The sequence below is a fragment of the Halichoerus grypus genome, chromosome 4 (genome assembly GCF_964656455.1).
Source record: "Halichoerus grypus chromosome 4, mHalGry1.hap1.1, whole genome shotgun sequence".
Taxonomy (NCBI): domain Eukaryota; kingdom Metazoa; phylum Chordata; class Mammalia; order Carnivora; family Phocidae; genus Halichoerus; species Halichoerus grypus.
In genome coordinates this window covers 102,008,861-102,029,415 of record NC_135715.1, presented here as the reverse complement: position 1 = coordinate 102,029,415, position 20,555 = coordinate 102,008,861, and the positions used below count along the sequence as shown (strand labels likewise).

Below are 20,555 nucleotides of genomic sequence, written 5' to 3'. Positions count from 1 at the left end.
CAAGTAGAATTATTTATAAAAGCAAAGGTTAAGGAGCTCTATGAGAGAGTCTCTACTTGTAACGATCCACCGCGATGTCCAACGTTTGCTGGCTTCTCCCTAGTTGGATGAAATTTTTCATGTAAATGCTATCTTTAACAGATAGTAGAAAATCGTAAGATTTCTTCATAGTATTAAAGAAGTTAATATATCCCTTCATTTAAAAATGACTTTTTCTAGGGGCGCCTAGGTGGCTCAGTAGGATAAATGTCTGCCTTCGACTCAAGTCATGATCCCAGGGTCCTGGGATGGAGCCCTGCATTGGGCTCCCTGCTCAGCGAGGAGTCTGCTTCTTCCTCTCCCTCCGCCCCTTCCTCTCCACTTGTGCTGTCTCTTGCTTTCTCTCTCTCTCTCAAATAAATAAATAAATAATATCTTTTAAAAAAATGACTTTTTCTAAATAAAATACTAAGGGGATGGCCAGGAAATTAAGACTTGGAAATGGATAAAATGTATGATTGTTGAGGAAAACATTTTCATTTTCCTAGGTCACTTCAAGTATTACTGTGCTGAAGCAAGACAATTGGACATAAGTTTATTCATGGTAGTTCACTTTCAAAATGATATAGAAGAAAGTAGAGAATATATTGGTTTATTCAAAATTCTTAATGGGAAACCTATGTTAGTTCGCACATACATCTAAATTTGAGTAAAAATAACAGTTGCTATTTTCGAGCCCATGAACGTGGGGCTCGAACGCAAGACCTGAGCTGAGATCAGGAGTTGCACACTTAACCGAATGAGCCACCCAGGTGCCCCTAATAATAGTTGCTACTAAAATTAAATCTTTAGGCAGTATCTTAGAGGTACCAAAGAAAGATGAACTGTCTACTCGTATGTTAGAAGAAAGGCATTTCATAAAGAGTAATTCCGTATTAAGTTAAAAGGTAACTTTGTATTAGCCAGATTCTTGTTAACAAGATTCTATTCTCTTAACACAGTTGTTCCAAGCAGAGTTAATATTCTCACACATAGTAAATTCTTAATAAACGTTTGAATAAACTGTGAATATAGCATTCAATGGATTAAATGAATTCTCATGTTCTCTTTGTTCCTCTTCCCAACCTTTACAGTCATGATGCTATATGGAATATGATATCAGAGACCATGCCATTTTTGCTTACTATAGTATTTCCTTGACATAGAATAGGCCTTCAATAAGCGTTTGGGTAATGCATGAAATTCTCCTATAATATCAACAATTGGGCCATGATTCGATAGTCATCATCAGAATGCTCTTGTGCTTATTGCCAAGGGCAACACAATAGACACAGTTGGAAATGCAGTAATCCAAATTAATCGCTTGTTTATAAGCATGACCTAGAAGAGTGAACATTAGGTGTAAAAAAGGGACTAAAATGAAATCTACTATTTCAATCATGAATAAAATAGAATTTTAGCAGATTTTCTCTGATTCAATCAGGATACTGGCATACTGCCATCACCAAGTATAGTGATTGCAGGCTTGGCAATTTTTTGTTTTAAAAAGTGCTATTACTAAAAATGCCTAGGAAAAGTACGTGATTTCTCCCCATTTCTTAGGTAATTACCACTTGACTATACTTAATAAGTGGGGCCTAAATGCTTTTTTATAGCTGTGTGAGTTGCTTTCATTTTCTAACACATTTCTGGCATATACTGGGGAATAAACAAAGTTTTTGACTGAACGAAGGTATGAAATAACCTTCAAAAGAATCTTCTTTACTTACAAAACAAATAAAAACAAAGTAGCCCTCATGTAGCCCTCAAGATCTCCAGGATGTATTAAGAATGATAGAGTAATGATAAAATATTTTCTCCAAAAGCAGAATTCTTTATCCATAGGGCTAAACTAAAACAAATGAGTTAAAAATAGTATTTTAAGGTAAGTTTTTTGTGGCAGATTAAAGGTCTTTCCTACTAGAAGAACCATGAGAGACGATGGACTCTGAAAAACAAACTGAGGGTTCTGGGGGGGGGGGTGGGAGGATGGGTTAGCCTGGTGATGGGTATTGAGGAGGGCACGTTCTGCATGGAGCACTGGGTGTTATGCACAAACAATGAATCATGGAACACTATATCTAAAACTAATGATGTAATGTATGGGGATTAACATAACAATAAAATTAAAAAAAAAAAAAAAAGACAACAGTGGAAGAGACATTCTGGGACTTCTGAGCCTAGGTCAAAAGAACGCTTGCAGCTGTGCTTGGCTTTTGGAACACTGTTTCTGTGACGCCCTGAGTTGTCACACGGTAAGTCTAACTACCCTGGGCCTCCCATGTTGGAGGGGCCATAGGTAGGCGCTCCCAGTTCCAGCTGAGACTACATTTCTGCCGTTCCTACCAAGGTGCCAGATATGTGGGTGAAACAGTTTGGACCTTCCACGCCAGCCCATCTGTCAGTTAAATACCAGCAAAAACCACTTTTGATGCCTTGTGCAATAGAAAGTTCAGTAAGCCAAGCCCTTATTCTTTCGGACTCATAAATCATGTAATATTAAAAAATAAAATGGTGTTTAAAAATTAGTAACCCTTTGTTTTGCAGTAATGTCTTTTATAGCAAGAAGATAACTGGAACACTTAGAAGTGAATGTATGTACTACCTGAAATAATTTTTTACCTATCTTGAATCTGTTGACCAACTCATCAATTTCCATCTATGCCTGGAATTAAAAGCCTTCTCCACGGTTAATTCTGTCATCATATATGTGTAGTGACAAAAGCCTCAAGTGACTTCTTTTTTCCCCACCAACCACTTTTCTTAGTCATGGATGATTGCTTCCCTGGAGGGTTGTTTTTGCCAAGAGAACTATAGTTTTCAATGCTTATTCTGCTCTCTTTTAAGGGCTCTTAGGTTAGACTCTGAACTCTCACGACACTAACAGGTGCAGAATGGTATGAAAAAGTAGAATGCCAATAAAAAACATATTGGCCACATACAAATAAAAGCAATTACAAGTAAATACAAAGCAAATCAAAGATATAAGCAATTCAAAGAGCTACACTCAACAAGCTAATCCAGACCGCTAAAAAACCAGCCGGTCAGCATGTCCCAAAGGGTCAACTTAACCTTTTAGAATTCTGAAAGTGAGTTTGGTATAAAGAGTATAACTCTATCTTGAGTATTTAGTATTTGTAGCCAGAGAGAAAATCCTGTTTACCTGCAAATCAATATTGTTGTCAATACAACGTTCATTCTTCTCTGCCAAAATCTTCCCATAGTTTTCTGATTTGATAAGATTTTCAACTCTGGTTGTATCTTTCACTTCTGCCTCCAAATCCTTCATTGTTTCAGTTTCATTTTTTACAGTAACAGTATCAGACATCCTCATCAGCAAAGGTTATTTTAGAATTCTACAGGGAACTTGAAGCCTTAGCAAGAAAGGAAAAAAAATTAAGTTCAGTTTGAAACATTTCTTAAATTCGGGTACTGTACAATATTGACTAAGTGCCTTCTATGGTCCAGGAATAATGTTGAGTTTACACAGGTAGAAGCAAAATTCCTGCTTTCAAAGAGTACAGAGCTTAGTGGCAGACATATACAAATTAAAAAAACCATAATACAACGAGATACGAGCTATAATAAGGATACCAGGTAATTCTGATTTACATATCACTTTTTTTTTTTTTTAAGATTTTTATTTATTTGACAGACAGCGAGCACAAGCAGGGGTAGCAGTAGGCAGAGGGAGAGGGAGAAGAAGCAGCAGACCCCCCACTGAGCAGGGAGCCCGATGCGGGGCTCGATCCCATTATGACCTGAGCCAAAGGCAGACACTTAGCCGACTGAGCCACCCAGGTACCCGTACATTTCACTTTTAAAGGGTCTTAAGAAACATTAAGGAGTGAGCCATATCAAAGCAAAAGATAATGGTTGCAGAGTTATAAAAAATACATATTTAGATGACATGAGAAATCTTTTTTTTCTAAAAGGATTTCAGGAGTATCATCCTGTAAGAAAAATGTATTCATATTATAATCTTCACTTATTCCTAAAGTTCTAAAATTCTTAAATTTTCTTTCAATTCCAAAAGGAAATAATTAAAAAAAAAAAAACAGCAACATTATATACAAAATACAGTTGGGAATGTGCATTAACAGTCTGCATTAGGAATCAAGCATTGAAAACTCTCCTGACTAATGTGATTCAGTGCCTAACAACATGTATTACCAGACACTGAGGAAATCAAATCCATAGGATGCTAATATATTTCATATCTTTAGTGAGGTTAAGAAAACACTGGGGACTTTATACTGGGTATCAGATAGGAATGTATGGGGGACAGGTATCAATTTAGATCCTGTGAGAAATGTGATGTTGAAGAGGAGAACTTGATGTCAACAACTTATATTTTTTTCTAGCTTGAGATATAACTGACATATAACAATGTGTAAGTTCAAGGTACATGACATAATGATTTGATACTCGCATATACTGTGAAATGACTGCCACAATATATCGCTTAACATAATAACAATATCTAAACAGACGAACAAAAAATATCTAAACACAAATTTCAGAAGTCCATAAACAATCTGAAAAGGTTAAAAAACAAAAAAAAAGAGGGAGAAATAGATTCTAAAGTCACAGGTAGACTAAACTGAATTTAAAAGTCTTCCTTAATTATATTCCATACCAGAGTTAATTGGCTCATTCTCAAAACAATAAGGTTATTAAGAGATACGGCATTTCTTAAAATACTCTGGTTCCTTGTTATTCGTAAGATTTTGAAAGAAAAAGGGATGTGTTTTTCTCAAGTGTTCAGACAGGTTACCTGACGTATCCTATGGAACTGGGATCGTGGTGTCCCACAAAAATAAAATAAAGTAATCCAAGGTTCTTTTCCGCAGTTGTCAGCCAGGATGTCAAGTGTATTGAACCATCTGGAATCTGGCAGGAGGAGTCCCATGTCCTTGTCACCACTGTAAGTTCCTGGGCTGAGGACTGTTGTGGATCAAATATATCATACCTTTCAGTGGCCTAAAATTAAAACAAAAGGAAATGTTTTAACAAAATAGCCAAGAGAAATGGAACACTATATAGTATTCAGAAATTAAAAATGCTACTGTTGGTGAATTTATTATTTTCTTGTCCTAAACAAGTCAGAATGCTTAGTTATGACATGTATTTTGTGAGCCTGAAGTCACTCAGGGCACACCGAGAATTTATCAGTAAAAGCAGAGGGGAGAAGAAAAAAGGGAACTAACATATAATAAGAATTCAGTATGTGGTCAGTGTTGTAAGGGAGATAACTGTTTATTTTATAGATAAAGGAAAAAAAGATTTGCCTAAGATTGTGACCGAGAATGCTTAACTACAAGAAGAGTTTTCTTCCAGAGCTACAACTCTATGGACTTAAGGGAAGACTGAAGTTGTGAATAATGATCATACTCTAGATTTTTAAGAGTACAAAAGAACAAAAGGCTGTAATAAGTCATTTAACATCTTCAAAGAAACCCACATTGGTCTGTTAAAAGCAAATGTCTATGAAGGGTAGAATGACTATTTTCAAAGACATCTGAAATGCCAAAATTCTTTCAGTGTCATCTGTTTTTAAAGTCAGTTTCATTTTATGTTTCTCTGGTGCAAATGAATATATTATAGTAAATACACAGCTCTAAAAATCCTACATAGCTTTTCCATTTTCCTTTGACAGTGCTGTTGTCAATAAACTGATCAGTACAGTTTTAAGGTGAAACAACTGAATATAGAATGGTGTAAGCACCAAGAGATAATATTGCCAACCATGCATCACAGAACCATTCACATCTTATACTAGCTCTTCAAAAACTAATTTGAAATATAATAATTTAGAAACCTGATATAGATTCACATTAGTTTTCACATCTCAATTTCACTAAGAGATAACAGGAGGGATCAACAAATGTCCAAGTTGTTTTCTGACACCATCCTCTCTATTTCATCGAGGCTGCTAAGCCACTAAATCAAATAACTGTTTTGTTTAATTTTCACAAAAAACAAGAACAAAAAATACTTCGATTTAATTTTTCTGATTTTTAACTTTTTGTCTCATAGAATGGTAGACACAAGATGGCAGCACCCACTAAGCACCCAAATTATTATGTGTGTGGTTTTTTTTAGTAAAGGACTTGTGATTCAATCATGAATCCTTTAAGTTTGAAATTGCAAAGCAAGGCTATAATCCATATAAGAAAAAAGGGGGGGGGGTGCTCCTAGATGGCTCAGTCAGTTAAGTGTCTGACTCTTGGTTTTGGCTGGGGTCATGACCTCCGGCTTGTGAGATCGAGCCCCATGTCAGGCTCCACGCTGAGAATGGAGCCTGCTTGAGATTCTCTCTCTCCCTCTCCCTATGCCCCTCCCCCTGCACGTGCTCTCTCTCTCACTAAAATAAATAAATCTTAAAAAAAAAAAGAACTAAAAAAGGCAATAGCTGCAAGGGGTAAGGAGGACGAGGCACAATATAAAGAGGTAAACACTCAGTTCTGAGGAACCCCAATGAACCTTAGGAACCACCTAGTTGAATCTAATAATTTACCATGCAAGCTATTAGCACCCAGAAGTCAAATGACCTGTCCCAAATCACACAACCAATGTGATAACCAATACTTGTCAATATTCCACACTTGACAAACTAAATAAATAAATGATTTTGAACCAAAATGACCAGTTATTATTTCCTGGGAAAGAGATAATGATCAAGTGCATTAGCATTATACCAGAGTTTAAAACCCAGCTCTGCCAGTTATGACTTTGGAAATCACTTAATCTTTCTGAGCCACAATTTTCTGAGCTGTAAAGTAGGAAAAGGAACATTTCACTCATAAACTTATTGGGAAGACTGAATGTTTGGTTTTTTTTTATGATTTATTTATTCATTTGAGAGGGAGAGTGAGTGAGTGGCGGTAGGGCAGAGGGAGAGAATCTTCAAGCAGACTCTGCTGAGCAAGATGCCCTATGCAGGGCTCGATCCTCTGATCCATGAGATCATGACCTGAGCCGAAACCAACAGTCCGACGCTTAACCGAATGAGACACCCAAGCACCCCAAGACTGAATGTTTTAAATAAAAATGTTTTTCCTCTCCACATCTTCAAATAAAAGAGATAATACAGCTTTTTGGTACTCACTAAAACAAAAACCTTTTTATCTTGGCATAATGCCTACACTTCTGGAGTTACTCAAGGCTGTATGGGCATGTGGGGGTCAAGTATAGGAAGCTACAAGATCGGGATGGCATATGGTGTCTCTGCCATAACAATTAGGAGTCACTCTAATGTAATAAATTGTTATACAGTAAGTGAAAGCAATTTAAAAACGTATATAAATTTGGTAAGTTTCTACAACAGAAAGGCAACTTAGAGAAAGTTAGCAAAATGTTGGTATTTGTTAAGTGCATACATGTGAGTACCTGTTACTGGTATTTAAAAATTGTCTCAATCTGTTTCAACCTAAAAGAGATGGATATATGTGCTCAAAATTCATATTCAAATTTGAATAAACATTCTTGCAACTGCTAACATGTTATTTATTAGGAACAAGTCAGAGATTTGATTATATGCAATTTCTGTGCTACCAGGTAGCCAACAAAAGATAAACGTCTGTATAAATAATAAAATCTTCAGAACCACATGCACAAAAAGGTTTGCACCCACCTGGCACCATAAGCAAAAGGGAATCAAAGGTAAACTTAAAGATCGTAACCTAAAAAAAAAAAACACAACAAACTATAAAAGTACAAGGAAATACAAGAAATATTTTTATAATTATTGGGAGAGCCCTTACCAAGCATGACGTAAAAATCTAGAAGCTATCAAAGAAATATTAATAAAACGTACAATAAAGTTTTAATATTTCTGTATGACAAAGTATAACAAAGAGATTAAAAGGCAAATGATAAAATCTATTTCCAACAGAAAGGGTCAAAGTATCTAAAGTAAAGCAGCTTTTATAAATCAAGAGGAGAAAAAAAGAGAGAAATGGGGAATAGGCAATCTACAAAAGAAACACAAATAATTACCACCAAAAATTAATACTAATATATAGCTTGCCACGTGCCAGGTGCTGTTCTACTATCTTTCATAATTAATAAATTTAGAGCTCACAATAATTCTAAGTAGGTCCTGTTATCACCCCTGTTTTACAGATTAGGAAACTAAGGCACAGAGAAATTAAGTGATTTGTCCAAGGTCACACAGGTGTCCCACTCCAGGCTCTTTCTTACCCACAGTGCTCTATCATCAGTCCTATGTACCCAGAGGGGGGGCAGTCTGTATTTAGAGAACACCTTTATTTCAAGAGTTCTTTCTTCTTTTTAAAACAATTTTATTTATTTATTTGACAGACGGAAGAGAGAGAGCACGCGCACAAGCAGAAGGAGCGGCAGGCAGAGGGAGAGCGAGAACCCAACATGGGGCTGGATCCCAGGACTCTGGGATCATGACCTGAGCCGAAGGCAGACGCTTAATCAACTGAGCCACCCAGGCGCCCCTCAAGAGTTCTTACAACATGTACTCACTCCCTTAGCATTGTGTTCATTACAAAAAGTAAACTTAGCCTTTTCACATGGATAGGAACTACGTATTGTTCTTTGCTGCACAGCAAGGCAGCACTATTAACTTATAGTGGTCAATAAAGCTAATCACTACCGAAATATCAGAACTGCTGCATAATCATCCAGTTTCTCTTAATCTCCCTATCTCGGTAATCATCACTATCAAACAGGGTATACCTGGTTGGCAATAAGGATTCAGTTTGTGGCTAAGGAACAATGTGAAGCCTAGTAGTTTACAAATGGTAAATATGAATACTTAAGTACCTTCTTCAAGGAAACAAAGCAAGACAGAATTGGGATCAATATTTGAAAAGACAGACTAGTATATGCAATCCATGAATGTGTAGTTTCTTTAGTGAAAATTTCAGATAGAATTTTCAGCAATAAAAATACAATACTGCTAATTCAAAGGATCAGTTTATTATGCCTGGGGTCTACTATTTGGTTCTACAGCACAAAAGAATTGAAAAGTTAGGCATTTACAAAAATAAATAGTCTACTTTCACATGAAGAAAATCAGTTCACTCCAGGTTAACAAAACATCAAAAAATCAATTAATTTTGTTACGAGGAAGAAATCCGGCTCATACAGGTAAAAATTAAGTACTCTTCACATGAGTATTGAGGGAAAAAAGAATTACATTACTGAAGTTATCTGAAAGAGAATTTGGCAAAGCACACTGCATTTTTCTTCTCTTATGACTACCTGGTTATTCAGTGTCATTTCATTAGATGAACACAGTGCTTATTTCTTCCTTCAGAGTAAAACATGTAATCAGGCAGGCAAATTTAGAAAATAAACCAAGTTGCACAAGACCAACACACATCAGCTTCTTCTCTTAAGGTCAGCAATCAACACAACCAATTGGTCATGGGCCTCTGGTGAGAACGACAAGGAAAACGGCTTATGCTCTATTTAGAAAGAATGAAAATTTACATTCTCAGAGTCAGTTACTTGAAGAAGAATATAAGCACCAATATTTCAAAATGCTCAATGTCTATGTGATTTATAAACAGCTACTACCATCCAGAAATGTAATGAGGAACCACAGAAAGCAACAAAGCTGCAATAAGTATTAGCTACGTTTTACAAGAGCAAAAGAGAAAGAACTACCTTGACCTAATGGAGTTGGTGAAACCCAAGAGAGATGGTTAGCAATGACATTTATCAACAACTATATAAAATAATTTTAAGATGATATTTAAGGAGAGGGGAAAAGACTTGGTAAGTTGAAGAATGGGTGCAAATAAGAGTCCTTACAAGACTATGAAACAAATTACTTTTAGAGAAGAAGTGTTACAGAGACGTAAGATGTTACAAGAACATGTTGCATTCTCAGTGGTGAAATGGGGAAGATAGGAAAAAAAAGCCCATTTAATGGAAAGAGAGTATATATGTTCGAGGTGAAGACAAACCAACCAACAAACAAACCAAAAAAACTGATGATACCTAGAGGTGTGATGGCATGGGGAATGGGAACTCTCAGCTGCTGTGAGTTCACTTTAGTAAACAATCTGTGATCTCAGATGAGGTTTAAATTCCTCTTATGTTACAGCCCAGCACTTCTACTTCTCGATCTACACACTAAAGAAACACTTATATGTGCATGAGGAGACATGTACAAAAATATCCACTGAATTGTTTTATTTAAAAGCAAAGAATGGGAAAGACCAAATGTTTACCAATAGAGGCATTGATTTTTTTTTTAAAAGTGTAAGAACTGTAGTATACTCCTGCTGCACCGTATGATAAACAATTAAAATGCATGAACTAAAGCTGTAGCAATACAAGTCTCCAAAAGAATGTCAGAATGTTTAGCGGAAAAGCAGAATTATCTCTACAATACAATGCAACTTACATAAACATTTAAAAACCACTCAAGCACTGATGGTAATGGTACAAATCTATTTCACGTAGTTCTCTCTGGGGAGGGAAAGGAAAAGGTTTCAGGTGAGACAGAAAAGGGACTTCAATCATGTCTTTATTATTATTCTATTTCTTAAAAAAAAAAAAGACTTGTAGCAAATATAACAAAAGGTCAGCATTGCTAATTTTGAGTAGTAAGTACTGAATTTTTGCTGTAATGCTTCTTTTTTTGGTCTTGACATTTTTCATTAAAAACATGTTCTAAAAACAAACAATAGGAAAATAGCATCAAAGGGTGGATATATTTGAAGTTAAGACTAGAAGTTTACCCTTGATCTCATGAGGGATAGAAAGCCTGAATAATAGAGGAACGTATTTTAAGAGAAGCCATAGAGAATTATTTCAGTTACAATTGTAGATGGACTCTGTTCTACCAGGTAAAATGTTATAAGAATTGTGGTGGAAAGTGACTAGAGCCTAGACAAAGGACTGAGAAGGCTGAAAAGGAAAAAAGAGATTTCACTCATTCATTCTAATCTTTTGGTTAGGTACTATGTGCTAAGCACTGCTCTGACTGCTAAGGATTATCGCAGTGAAACAGGCGGATAGGACCCTTTTACTCAAACTGCTTCCATTCTACAGCAGGGAAAAAGTCAACAAGATAATTACTGACTGTGATATGTGTGTTAAAATCAATAATATTAACAGCAAACTCTGAAATAGCTATTATTATTCACAAAGCACTATTCCCAAAGCTTTCACTGTATTAATTAATTTAATCCTCATAATAACCCTGTAAGGTTGGTACTCTTATTATCCCAATTCTACAAACAAGGCAAGTGAGGCAGAGAACGGGTAATCAGCTTGCCCAAGGTTGTAAGACTACTGAGTGGCAGAGTTAGAATTTGAATTCAGATAGTATGGTTCCAGAGCCCTTGCTATTAGCCATTACCTATATTATTGCCTCTAGAAATGAAGAGATATAACAGAAAGTAACTACCTGGGGGAAGCCAACTAGATACAGGAGTGGTCAGGGAAAAGGTTAGGGCTGTGATAACTGAAATCGTTAGGATACAACACAGTGAAGGTGTAGGTGGTGCTTGCTACCCACGACACAGGAAATATCTGAGGGGGAAAAAAAGGATTTGGTGCAGAACAATGATTTCTGTTATGAACACAGTAAGTTTAAGGTACCTTCAGGACATCTGGGTGGAGAAATCTAACAGGATGTTGGATGACCTGGAGCTAAGGAGAGAAGGCAGGGCTGATTCTATTTATTTGGGTATAATCACTGGATAGATGGAAGCCTTGAATTATCAACATAGATGAAATTGATAAGGAGCCACCAAGCAAGACAAGAAGTAGGCTTAGGATAGAATCCCTAGAGCACCACAGACCCTTACAGATGATGAGTAGAGAGGTGGAGGAACAAAAAGAGTCTACCAGATTTGGCAACAAAGTTAACAGAAGATGCAAAGTTAGTGGAAGACTGTCAGGATGGAAAGTGTGTAGGCCAAAGAGAAGCCAGAAGAGAAAGGAGAGAGAGGCTGGAGGTTTAAGAGGAAAAAAGAATAAGAATTAGAAGAAAAATCTGAAGTGGAAAGAAAAGAAAAAAACGGGGTCGGGAGCACAAATAGAGACATAGACCTTAAAAGTATTCATTGTCCTCAGAAACTGAGGGAATTCATATCTAATAAATACATTTTCTATTTTACCCAGAACATTTCTTGCTGGAAGTCAGGAAGTTGGGATGACTGTAGGGGTTGGGGAGAACAGTGGGTGAGGATAAGTCCTGGAGTGAATCTCTAAGGGGAGGCTCTTTAAGTCTGACACCTACATCCAGGACCATTTAGGCACAGTTCTCCAGGAGAAGTCTGTAGACTACAAGATTTAGGGTTTCTATAATTCTGTAACTGAGGTCAGTGTAATGGGAGTGATTTAAATGAGATAGCTCAGGTGCAATTTGGCTATAGAACAGGCCAAATGTCCTTTCACAACCATTCCAGATCTGACTTTATAGTACTGTGTGGTACAGGCTTAAGAAGCCTAGTAATGTCACGGGTGCCTCGGTGGCTTAGTTGGATAAGCATCTGACTCTTGATTTTGGCTCAGGTTGTATGATTGAGCCCTGCTTTGGGCTCCCTGCTCAGGGGGGGAGTCTGCTTCTCTCCCTCTTCCTCTGCCCTTCCCCCAAGCCTGCGTGTGTGTGTGTGTGTGTGTGTGTGTGTGTGTGTGTATGTGTGTGCGCGCGCGCGCTGTCTCTAAAAGAGATTTAATTTAAAAACAGATTTGATTTAAAAAGAAATCAAATCAAAAGGTAAAACCAAATCAAAAGGTAAAAAGTTAGAAATTAGGAAAGCTAGAGTACTAAAAGAGCTCTACATGTATCTTCATGTAGCAGGGGCCCTAGTTTGAGCCAAAGCAGAAGCTAAAGGGAATGTTTTCATTAGTGAACCAAAGCAGCAGAGAAGTGGGAGACAAAAAGCTTTACGGTACCCATGTGATGGAGCCAGGAACAGAAGACTCTAGGGAATATGGTACCCTGAAGACTGATGTTGGATGCTCTAGGAGATGGAACCTTGGGCAGGGACATGAGCAAATTATTGCAAGCACTACCAAAACTGGTAGTGCACCAGAGAAAGACAAAATTGGAATAGTACAAAAGAGCTGTTCAGGAGCTCCCAGGAGATACCTGGAGAATCCTGGGGTAACCTGGCGAGATTCTAAAGGCATTTAGATATTGGGAGAGGAAGGCAAGAGACAACGCAGTATGTGAGGGCCATTAATGTAACTCCATAGTTGAAAGCTTTATTAACCACCTCTTAATACAGTGGTAGTGAGGATAAAATGTATTTTGCCTTAATTCTAAACCTATCACAGTCTGGGATTAAACTGGGACCTCCCTACTTTTGTGTTAAATGTAGGATTGAAATAGATCAAGTTCTAATAAGCTCTCTTGGCACATAACAAAATCTCTTTTAAAGACTACAAAGAGAAAAAACGACTGGTCTTACCATCTGATCATGCTTTGGGAAATAAACAAAGAACATTTAAACGTTTAGATTCTTGGAAACTGGGCACAGATAATGAGGATGAGACAAGAACTTAAGATAATGGGCACGTAAGGAGAGAGAACATGGATTTTTATTCCATATTGAGTTTAAATGATTATAGTTCATTCTTTAAATAGTGTATTATCTACTCAGAGATGCTTCTAAGCAATGCAACTGGATAGAGGGAACTGGTTGGAGGGAGAAATATTGATGTATTCAGTCTGGAACTCAAGTTTTTCTCTTCTAAATAATGAGAACCACAAAAGTAAATTATTTACCTAATACAGAACACCAAGAAATATGATAGAGAATAAAATATTGTATAATGAAGAATTTGGCTGGCCTTTTCCTTTGTTCCTGGGAGGTAGCTTCCAAATCCTTGCCATGGGAGTGTCTTTGTTACTACTGGTTATGTCCTGATAGTTTACCCTAATGAGGTGACTCATGGTGGGCCCCTAAGTAGTTTATGCTAATGAATGATCCAGGATGGGGACAGGTCACACCAGAAAGACTAACCAGGTAATTAGCAAGTTGGGGTTTTGAACCATGCGATAGCAGCATGACCTCTTAGAAGGGAAGGGTGGGGCGGGAGTATGAGTTCAACTGCACAGCCAATGATTCAATCTTTCATGTAACAAAACTCCAATAAAAACTATGAATGCTGAAGCCTGGGTGAGATTCCTGGACGGCAACATTCTGCCTATTGTCACATATCACTGAATGGGAAGATAATGCATCCTAACTCCACAGAGAGAGGGCAAGGGAAGCTCTGCATTTGGGATTCTCCTAGATCTGGCCCTGTGTGTCTTTCCTTTGGTGCTGACTGCATCCTTTATAAGAAAACTGTAATTTTAAGTTTAGCACTTTCCTGAGTTAAGTTGTTCTAGTGAATTATCAATTCTGAGAGGGTAATAGGAACCTTCATATTTATAGCCAGCTGGTCAGAAGTGAGGGTGGTTTGGTGTCTGAAGTGAGAGTAGATTTGTAGGGAGTACCGTGTCCTTAACCTGTGAAGTTAAGCCCAACTCCAGGTTAGCTGGTATAAGAAGTCACTGCAATTATCAACCTTTTGCATTGTCTAGTCTCATTCGTTACATTCCTTACCAATGTATTTTGTGCTAGGTTCATAGCATATCTGTAGTTTATAGCTCATGAATAAAAGTGAACATCATCATGAGCATATTCAGCCATTCTTAATGCCATCAATGAGAAGGTATATACTTTACATAGACTGTGCCAAGTGCTAGGCTGGTCCCATAAGAAACCTTTATAGTCTTCATGGTATTTTAGCTAGACTGTGATGTGATGTTCCCTTTACTCCTTCAGAATTCTATTTCATTTGGTATTTTTTTCTCTGTATAACTAATATAACTAAGTGAATTTACCTCCATGTACTTTTTAGCCATGACGAGCATTTCATTCTTATCAAAGGATCACAATGAAAATTCTTTGAAGGCCTTAGAAGTATTAAGCTCTGTCATCAAAGAGTCTTAGTAAAACTCATGCTGGGCTTCTGGCACATGTATCTAATCCACCCAAAGGTTCTTTGATGGCTTAATATATTTCATCAACATGTGAAACTTCATATTTTCTCTAGCATTTGAATCAGTAGACCCAACAACCCATTTCTTTCTTACAACAAAATCTGTTTCCTTTATAGGATTTTAATTTAGGTTACAATTGGCATTCTGTTTTATAACTACTGATATGCCACTCTTTATTTCTTGAACTGCCAACTACATTCTTTCTAACAAAGGATCACAACCCTCTTTCAAGAAAGCACCTAGGGATTATGATTGGAGGGAAAAAAAAAAGCTCAAAAATGTTTTATTTCTTCTTTCGGTCAAAGAGTATTTCATGGTCAGTAAAAATAGCTTAAAAACAGCTTGAGGTAGAACAGGTGCTGTCTTTCAGTTGCCCTCGTCTACCTTCAGACTCGACAAAAGGATGTGTACAACAAAGTGCAAATACTTTTATAGCTTGAGGATGCTGCTACTAGGCATGAGTGAACACCGCTGAGACCTTCATGGTCTCTAGCATTCACACCATACACTGAACTTGTACAATGAGCAGATAAAATTTCTCTTTAAAACACCTAAGGTTCTGTCTAATTTAACTGGTTCAACTGCCTATGGCTTTGCAAAAAATGAATAAATTCAATGTCTAATACATTTCAGATCTGATTTTTTAATGACTTTCGTTCATTATTTCCTAGCCATGTCCACATCAAATTGTTTTAGTAGTTATTAATATGTAATAAATTTCTTGCTTTCTTTACAACTGTTTCATTGGAGCTCAATGGGGGCATGCAGTCCTCAATGATTTTGGCATTCCTTTTCGACCTATTAAAAGAAGTTGTGGTTTAAAAGTACTTTGAAAGTACTGAGGTAACAGAACATTCTGCTGTATCTCTCTGGTGATCCCGTATTGTAGTTTGACATCAGATGTGTGTGGTAATCAGTCATTGCGTATGTTCAAACTACTTGAAAAAAACTACATATGATTTTTGTGGAAGTGCCTCCTGTTGGAGGAAATCATACACCCTTCTAAGCATTTGAAAATAAAGGGAAAGAGAGAAAATGTTAAATCCATATAGATTAATGATTTATAGACACCATAAAGCAGTAATTCTTAATTATTTTTAGACCATGAAAGGATCCTCTTGAGAGTCTTATTAAATCCAAGGATCTTTTCTGTAGAAACGCAGCACTCATACTTGTGTATGTTCAGAGACATTTTTGCATGTGGCTTTCAGGGTTTCTTGGTTCTCCAGAAGCATATACATGAATCCTAGAATTAGCAAGTCTTATTTTATATTTTACATGTAATATTTTTATATGCATGTTGTGTATAAAATATAGAATATATATATATGTGCATACACACACACACACATTTCCCCTCCCTTCATTCCCCCCTCCCCCCAACCTTGCTCTCGTCAAATGAGAAGGTGGGGCTGGGTCAAGAGACATTAACTGGGCTTCAGGCTTCCCTCTAGTTACTAAGGCACATCTGTGGAACTCTATGGCTTAGAGGATCTTAGTCTGAAAAAATAAAAATCACTGTATTAATTTTATTAAAGATAACCTGTATCAATCAGAATAAGGGTTGGTCAGCCAGAGAGGTATGATGAGAAAGTTTACAGAGACAATGACTTTTCAGTCCTATTTCACTCCCACCCCACAGGACCAGGAGTCTGACTGAACAGCAGAGAAGCAAACTATAACAAGCAGGGCAGGAAACAAAAGAAGGTAGAAATGACAAGTGCTACATAATTTCAGAGGAGAGATATATGTGAAAATGACATTTAACTCTGCTCTGAGAAGATTTTCATCTTACATAGCTTTCTTTGCTTTTTAAACATACATAACTTGTTAACTGTGAATTTTTCTTCCCAGATAGTTCTATGCTAGTTATCACGAAACCACCATGCTATTTAAGAAATACTATTGCCTTCATCAAATTGCTGTCTCAATCTGCTTCACAAAACAAAGCAAACACAGTATAATGACAGTTGCTAGGTTTGTGATTATGTAAACAGGTAAATGCTAAGTGAATTTTTGTTCTTCAGAATATTTTTAAAAACTGAGACACTAGATACAAAATCTTGAGGAAAGCATTTAAAAAATCTTAAAAATCTTTAAAAACACACATGGGACCTCTGTGTACTATTTTTGCTGTTTCCGGTAAATCTATAATTATTTCAAAGTAAAAAGTTAAAAATGAAAGAAAAAAAATCCCAACATATGTCCAATGTAACACATTTGGAAAATACAGGATGGTATAAAAAAAAGCCATATAGGTATTAAAAATAATACAAGTTTACCATAACCTGGAACACAATTATGAGGTGGGATATTGTCTTAATTATCTTGAAAAGTTAAAAATCTTGAAAAATACAAAAATTATTTAAGAGAAAAAGAATTCCCTTTAACAGTGTAAACATGTCTCTTTGGAAGGCAAAACATTTTAAATGATAATTTCAATATGTAGTCATTTCAATCCACTTATAAGGCCTGAAACATAAGTTTCTAAAAATAAAGAAATTGAGCAAAGGGTAAAATCTGTTTATTTAAAATATATGTAATTATTTACCCCTTAATATCTTTTAGAAAGCACAGGGTTTAATTAACATAAATTAAAATGCAACTAGTAACTGCTATTAATTAACCAAAAAAAAAAAAAAAATTAAAGTCAAGTGCAGATCTGGTTCCAATGAAAAATGAAAAACTGTATGACAATGAAAATTGGAGAGTGTAAGTGTGTGAGTAAAGCTTGGTCAGGAAAGACAGAAAGACCTGAGGGTAGGGTGAAAAGTGAGCAAAATGCCAAGAAAGGGAGGGAGGGACACAGAAAGAGAAGGGCAGTCAGGGAGAATGGGAAAGACAGAAAGAGGGTCAGAGAGGTAGGGAGAAGGTGAGGCACCGAAGAGTAAGAAGATGGTAAGTGAGGAAGAAGGAAGGGGTAGGGGAGAGGACAGACAGAAAGAAAGAGGGAGGAAGGGGCACACTGAGAACCCAGAGACAAAGGCAGAGGGAGAGACAGACAGAGACCAACAGAAAGGGAGAAAAGAGATAGACAGAGAAAGACAGAGAGGGAGATACAGAGATGGCTAGACAGGGACAGAGAGGCAAAAACAGAGAGGGAGATACCAGGAAGAGGGAGAATCAGATGAGCAGAAAAGAAAGAAAGACAGGAAGAGAGACCTTGAGACACCAGACAGATGGACAGAAAGGGAAAGAGACTGAGACAAAGTGGGAAAGACCAACAGGCTGGGGGAAGGAAAGAGGGAGAGAGGAGTGACAGGAAGAGACACTCAGAAAGTCTCTCTCTCTCTCTCTCTCTCTCTCTCTCACACACACACACACACACACACACACGGGTGGGGCAGGCGAAGGCAGAGAGAGATGCAACCAGAAACTTAAAGGAAAAAAAAAAGAATAAAAAAGAGGAAAGGTATTTAAAAAAGTAGAATATGACAAAAGATGGATGAAAGCAGTTGTAGGCAAGAATTCAGAGAATGTGCTATTTAATTTTTTTCTTTTCTACTTCTCAACATAAAACTTCAAAGAAACCCTGAAGCTTAAAAGAGAAATGATGAAATTCTCCTGGCATTAGGCTGAAATAATGTATCTGATAAAAGACCCTAATTTTATTAGTAGCTATTAATATTTTCATGATCCTAATTACTTACACAACTGGGAAGGAGAAAGAAACAAAAGAAAGAGAAGTAATGATATTCAGCATTGATAATAGGCAATTTAGTGATTTTCCTCCTGTTTCCTCTAAAAGAGAGGAGTTATTTCTCAAGATCAAAATAACTTTCTTATGGGGGGGGGTTGAAAATAGCACAGAAATTCCATATACTGGTAAAATTTCGGCTAACTGTAGGTGAAAAGGAAGCAAAACTCTCAAAAACCTTTCAAACGAGCCAGTTACACACTAATGGACATATTTTAGTCATCTCAGTATACCTCACCTATATGGTGAGATTCCTGTTTTGAAGAATTATAAAATATCAAGGTAAATGTCAAAATTTTTAGACAGTATGATTAGAAATAAGATAGTTCTTTAAAATTACAGAGTTTTATTAGCATTAACTCCTTTGCAATGTGGTATGATTATGCTAATCACAGCAATGACAGATCTAGGTATTGCTCTGTTACAAGCACTTTAAAAATTATTCTACCTCTTCCCCCTAAAAAGGGTACAAAAAATTAATATCATCTTTGAAAGTTAAGGTTCTTAGTTTCCTATTTTCAAAAGAAGACTCTCATCTATACTGCACTTGTTCCACAATGAAATTTTTAAGATTCAACAAGCCATACAGCATGTCTATTTAAGATGAACCTGAAAGAAATCATTTCGCCAAATGACAATTTGTTCTGTTATACACAAATAATAAGGAGCATACAGATAAACTGTTCAATCAATACAGTACAAAGAGTTACCACAAATTTGGGGGTAGGGGAGGAGAAACTTGTCCTCGGCTAAGAAGTAAATGACTCCTACTACTCATTCTATCAACCTAAACAAATCTATCTTTGCAAAAATAAGCAAAAACCATTTTTAAAACATACTCTCATTTTGGACAAGGTAAGGATTTTACCACACATGCCCCTAGCAAAATTATGGTACTAAGTGACATGAAGAATAACTCTTCATATATTTGATTACCTTTTGTACACATTTAGCAAATAAACGAAGAGTCCCATACATACCTTCATTGTACTGGTGTTTGCTTCATCATACAGAGTGAATGAAGATATACTTCCCATAGTATCTGTAAACTGGTGCTCTGCATTGCTCCTCTACAGAGCTCCCGCACACACAGCCAGCTGATTAGTCAGGCATCGGGAGAGCGCTGCTTTAGAGCAGTCTAAAGCACTTGCCGAGGACTCAGAGACAATAGAAAGTCAACAGCTGTATGTTGTGATGTCAGTAACACTCTAGCCAGTCACCACCAGAATATCTGAAATGCATCAGAAGCTATATTGAGCTCTTCATTAGCAATTCAGAAGCAATGATGCAAAAGCCCATGAAACTGTGAATGTGCAAAGGCTGTCAGGATTTTTGAGATTTCTCACTCTTAAATTTTGCACACTGATTCCTGACCTCACACTGGTGAAAAAAGTTGAGATAATTACCTGTCTCTGAATTCCCTAAAACAAAAGGTATAGAATCTAGGCATGGTTAATATATCAGCTTTTTAATAACTCTCTTTGACACTTTTAGTATCATTAGCAAAAAAGTCTATAAAAAAATAAAGACAATCTGACTATGGAAGCTGACATCCCATCATAGTTTTGCATCTTCAAACTGACTTAACTGTCACAAAGGAAGAAAATGCAATTAAGAGCATAATTCCTTATTTGTCAATTTGTTTTTGCTAAAATTAAAATGAGCTCGCTTATTCTGGCAAGAGCATTACTTCTTCACACCAACAGATGGAGACAGCAACAGAACTGAGATCAGAGGACAATTCTGCCTTGTGTCAAATGCTTGTTGTCTAGATGAGCTCAAGTGGTGGACTTACAAGAAAAGGAATTAACCGAAATCAAATAAAAAAAAAAAAACCCAAAA

The 20,555-nt window shown here is 36.7% G+C and overlaps 1 protein-coding gene across 8 annotated transcripts in view; it reads right to left on the bottom strand.

Moving 5' to 3' along the window:
- Positions 1–4,935, bottom strand: part of R3HDM1 (R3H domain containing 1) — a 130,448-nt gene extending 125,513 nt beyond the window's left edge. For 7 of the 8 annotated variants that reach the window (XM_036079097.2, XM_036079119.2, XM_078070732.1 and 4 more), the window contains exons 1-2: positions 4,796–4,935; positions 3,182–3,392 (exon numbers count right to left, since the gene is read on the bottom strand). In XM_036079097.2, coding sequence (XP_035934990.1) covers positions 3,182–3,352 — 171 coding nt within the window. In that variant the 5' untranslated portion in view covers positions 3,353–3,392; positions 4,796–4,935. Of the gene's footprint in view, positions 1–3,181; positions 3,393–4,795 lie in introns of those variants that run through there. The other variant, XM_036079183.2, reaches the window with a different exon arrangement.
- Between the last annotated feature and the right edge of the window lie 15,620 nt (positions 4,936–20,555).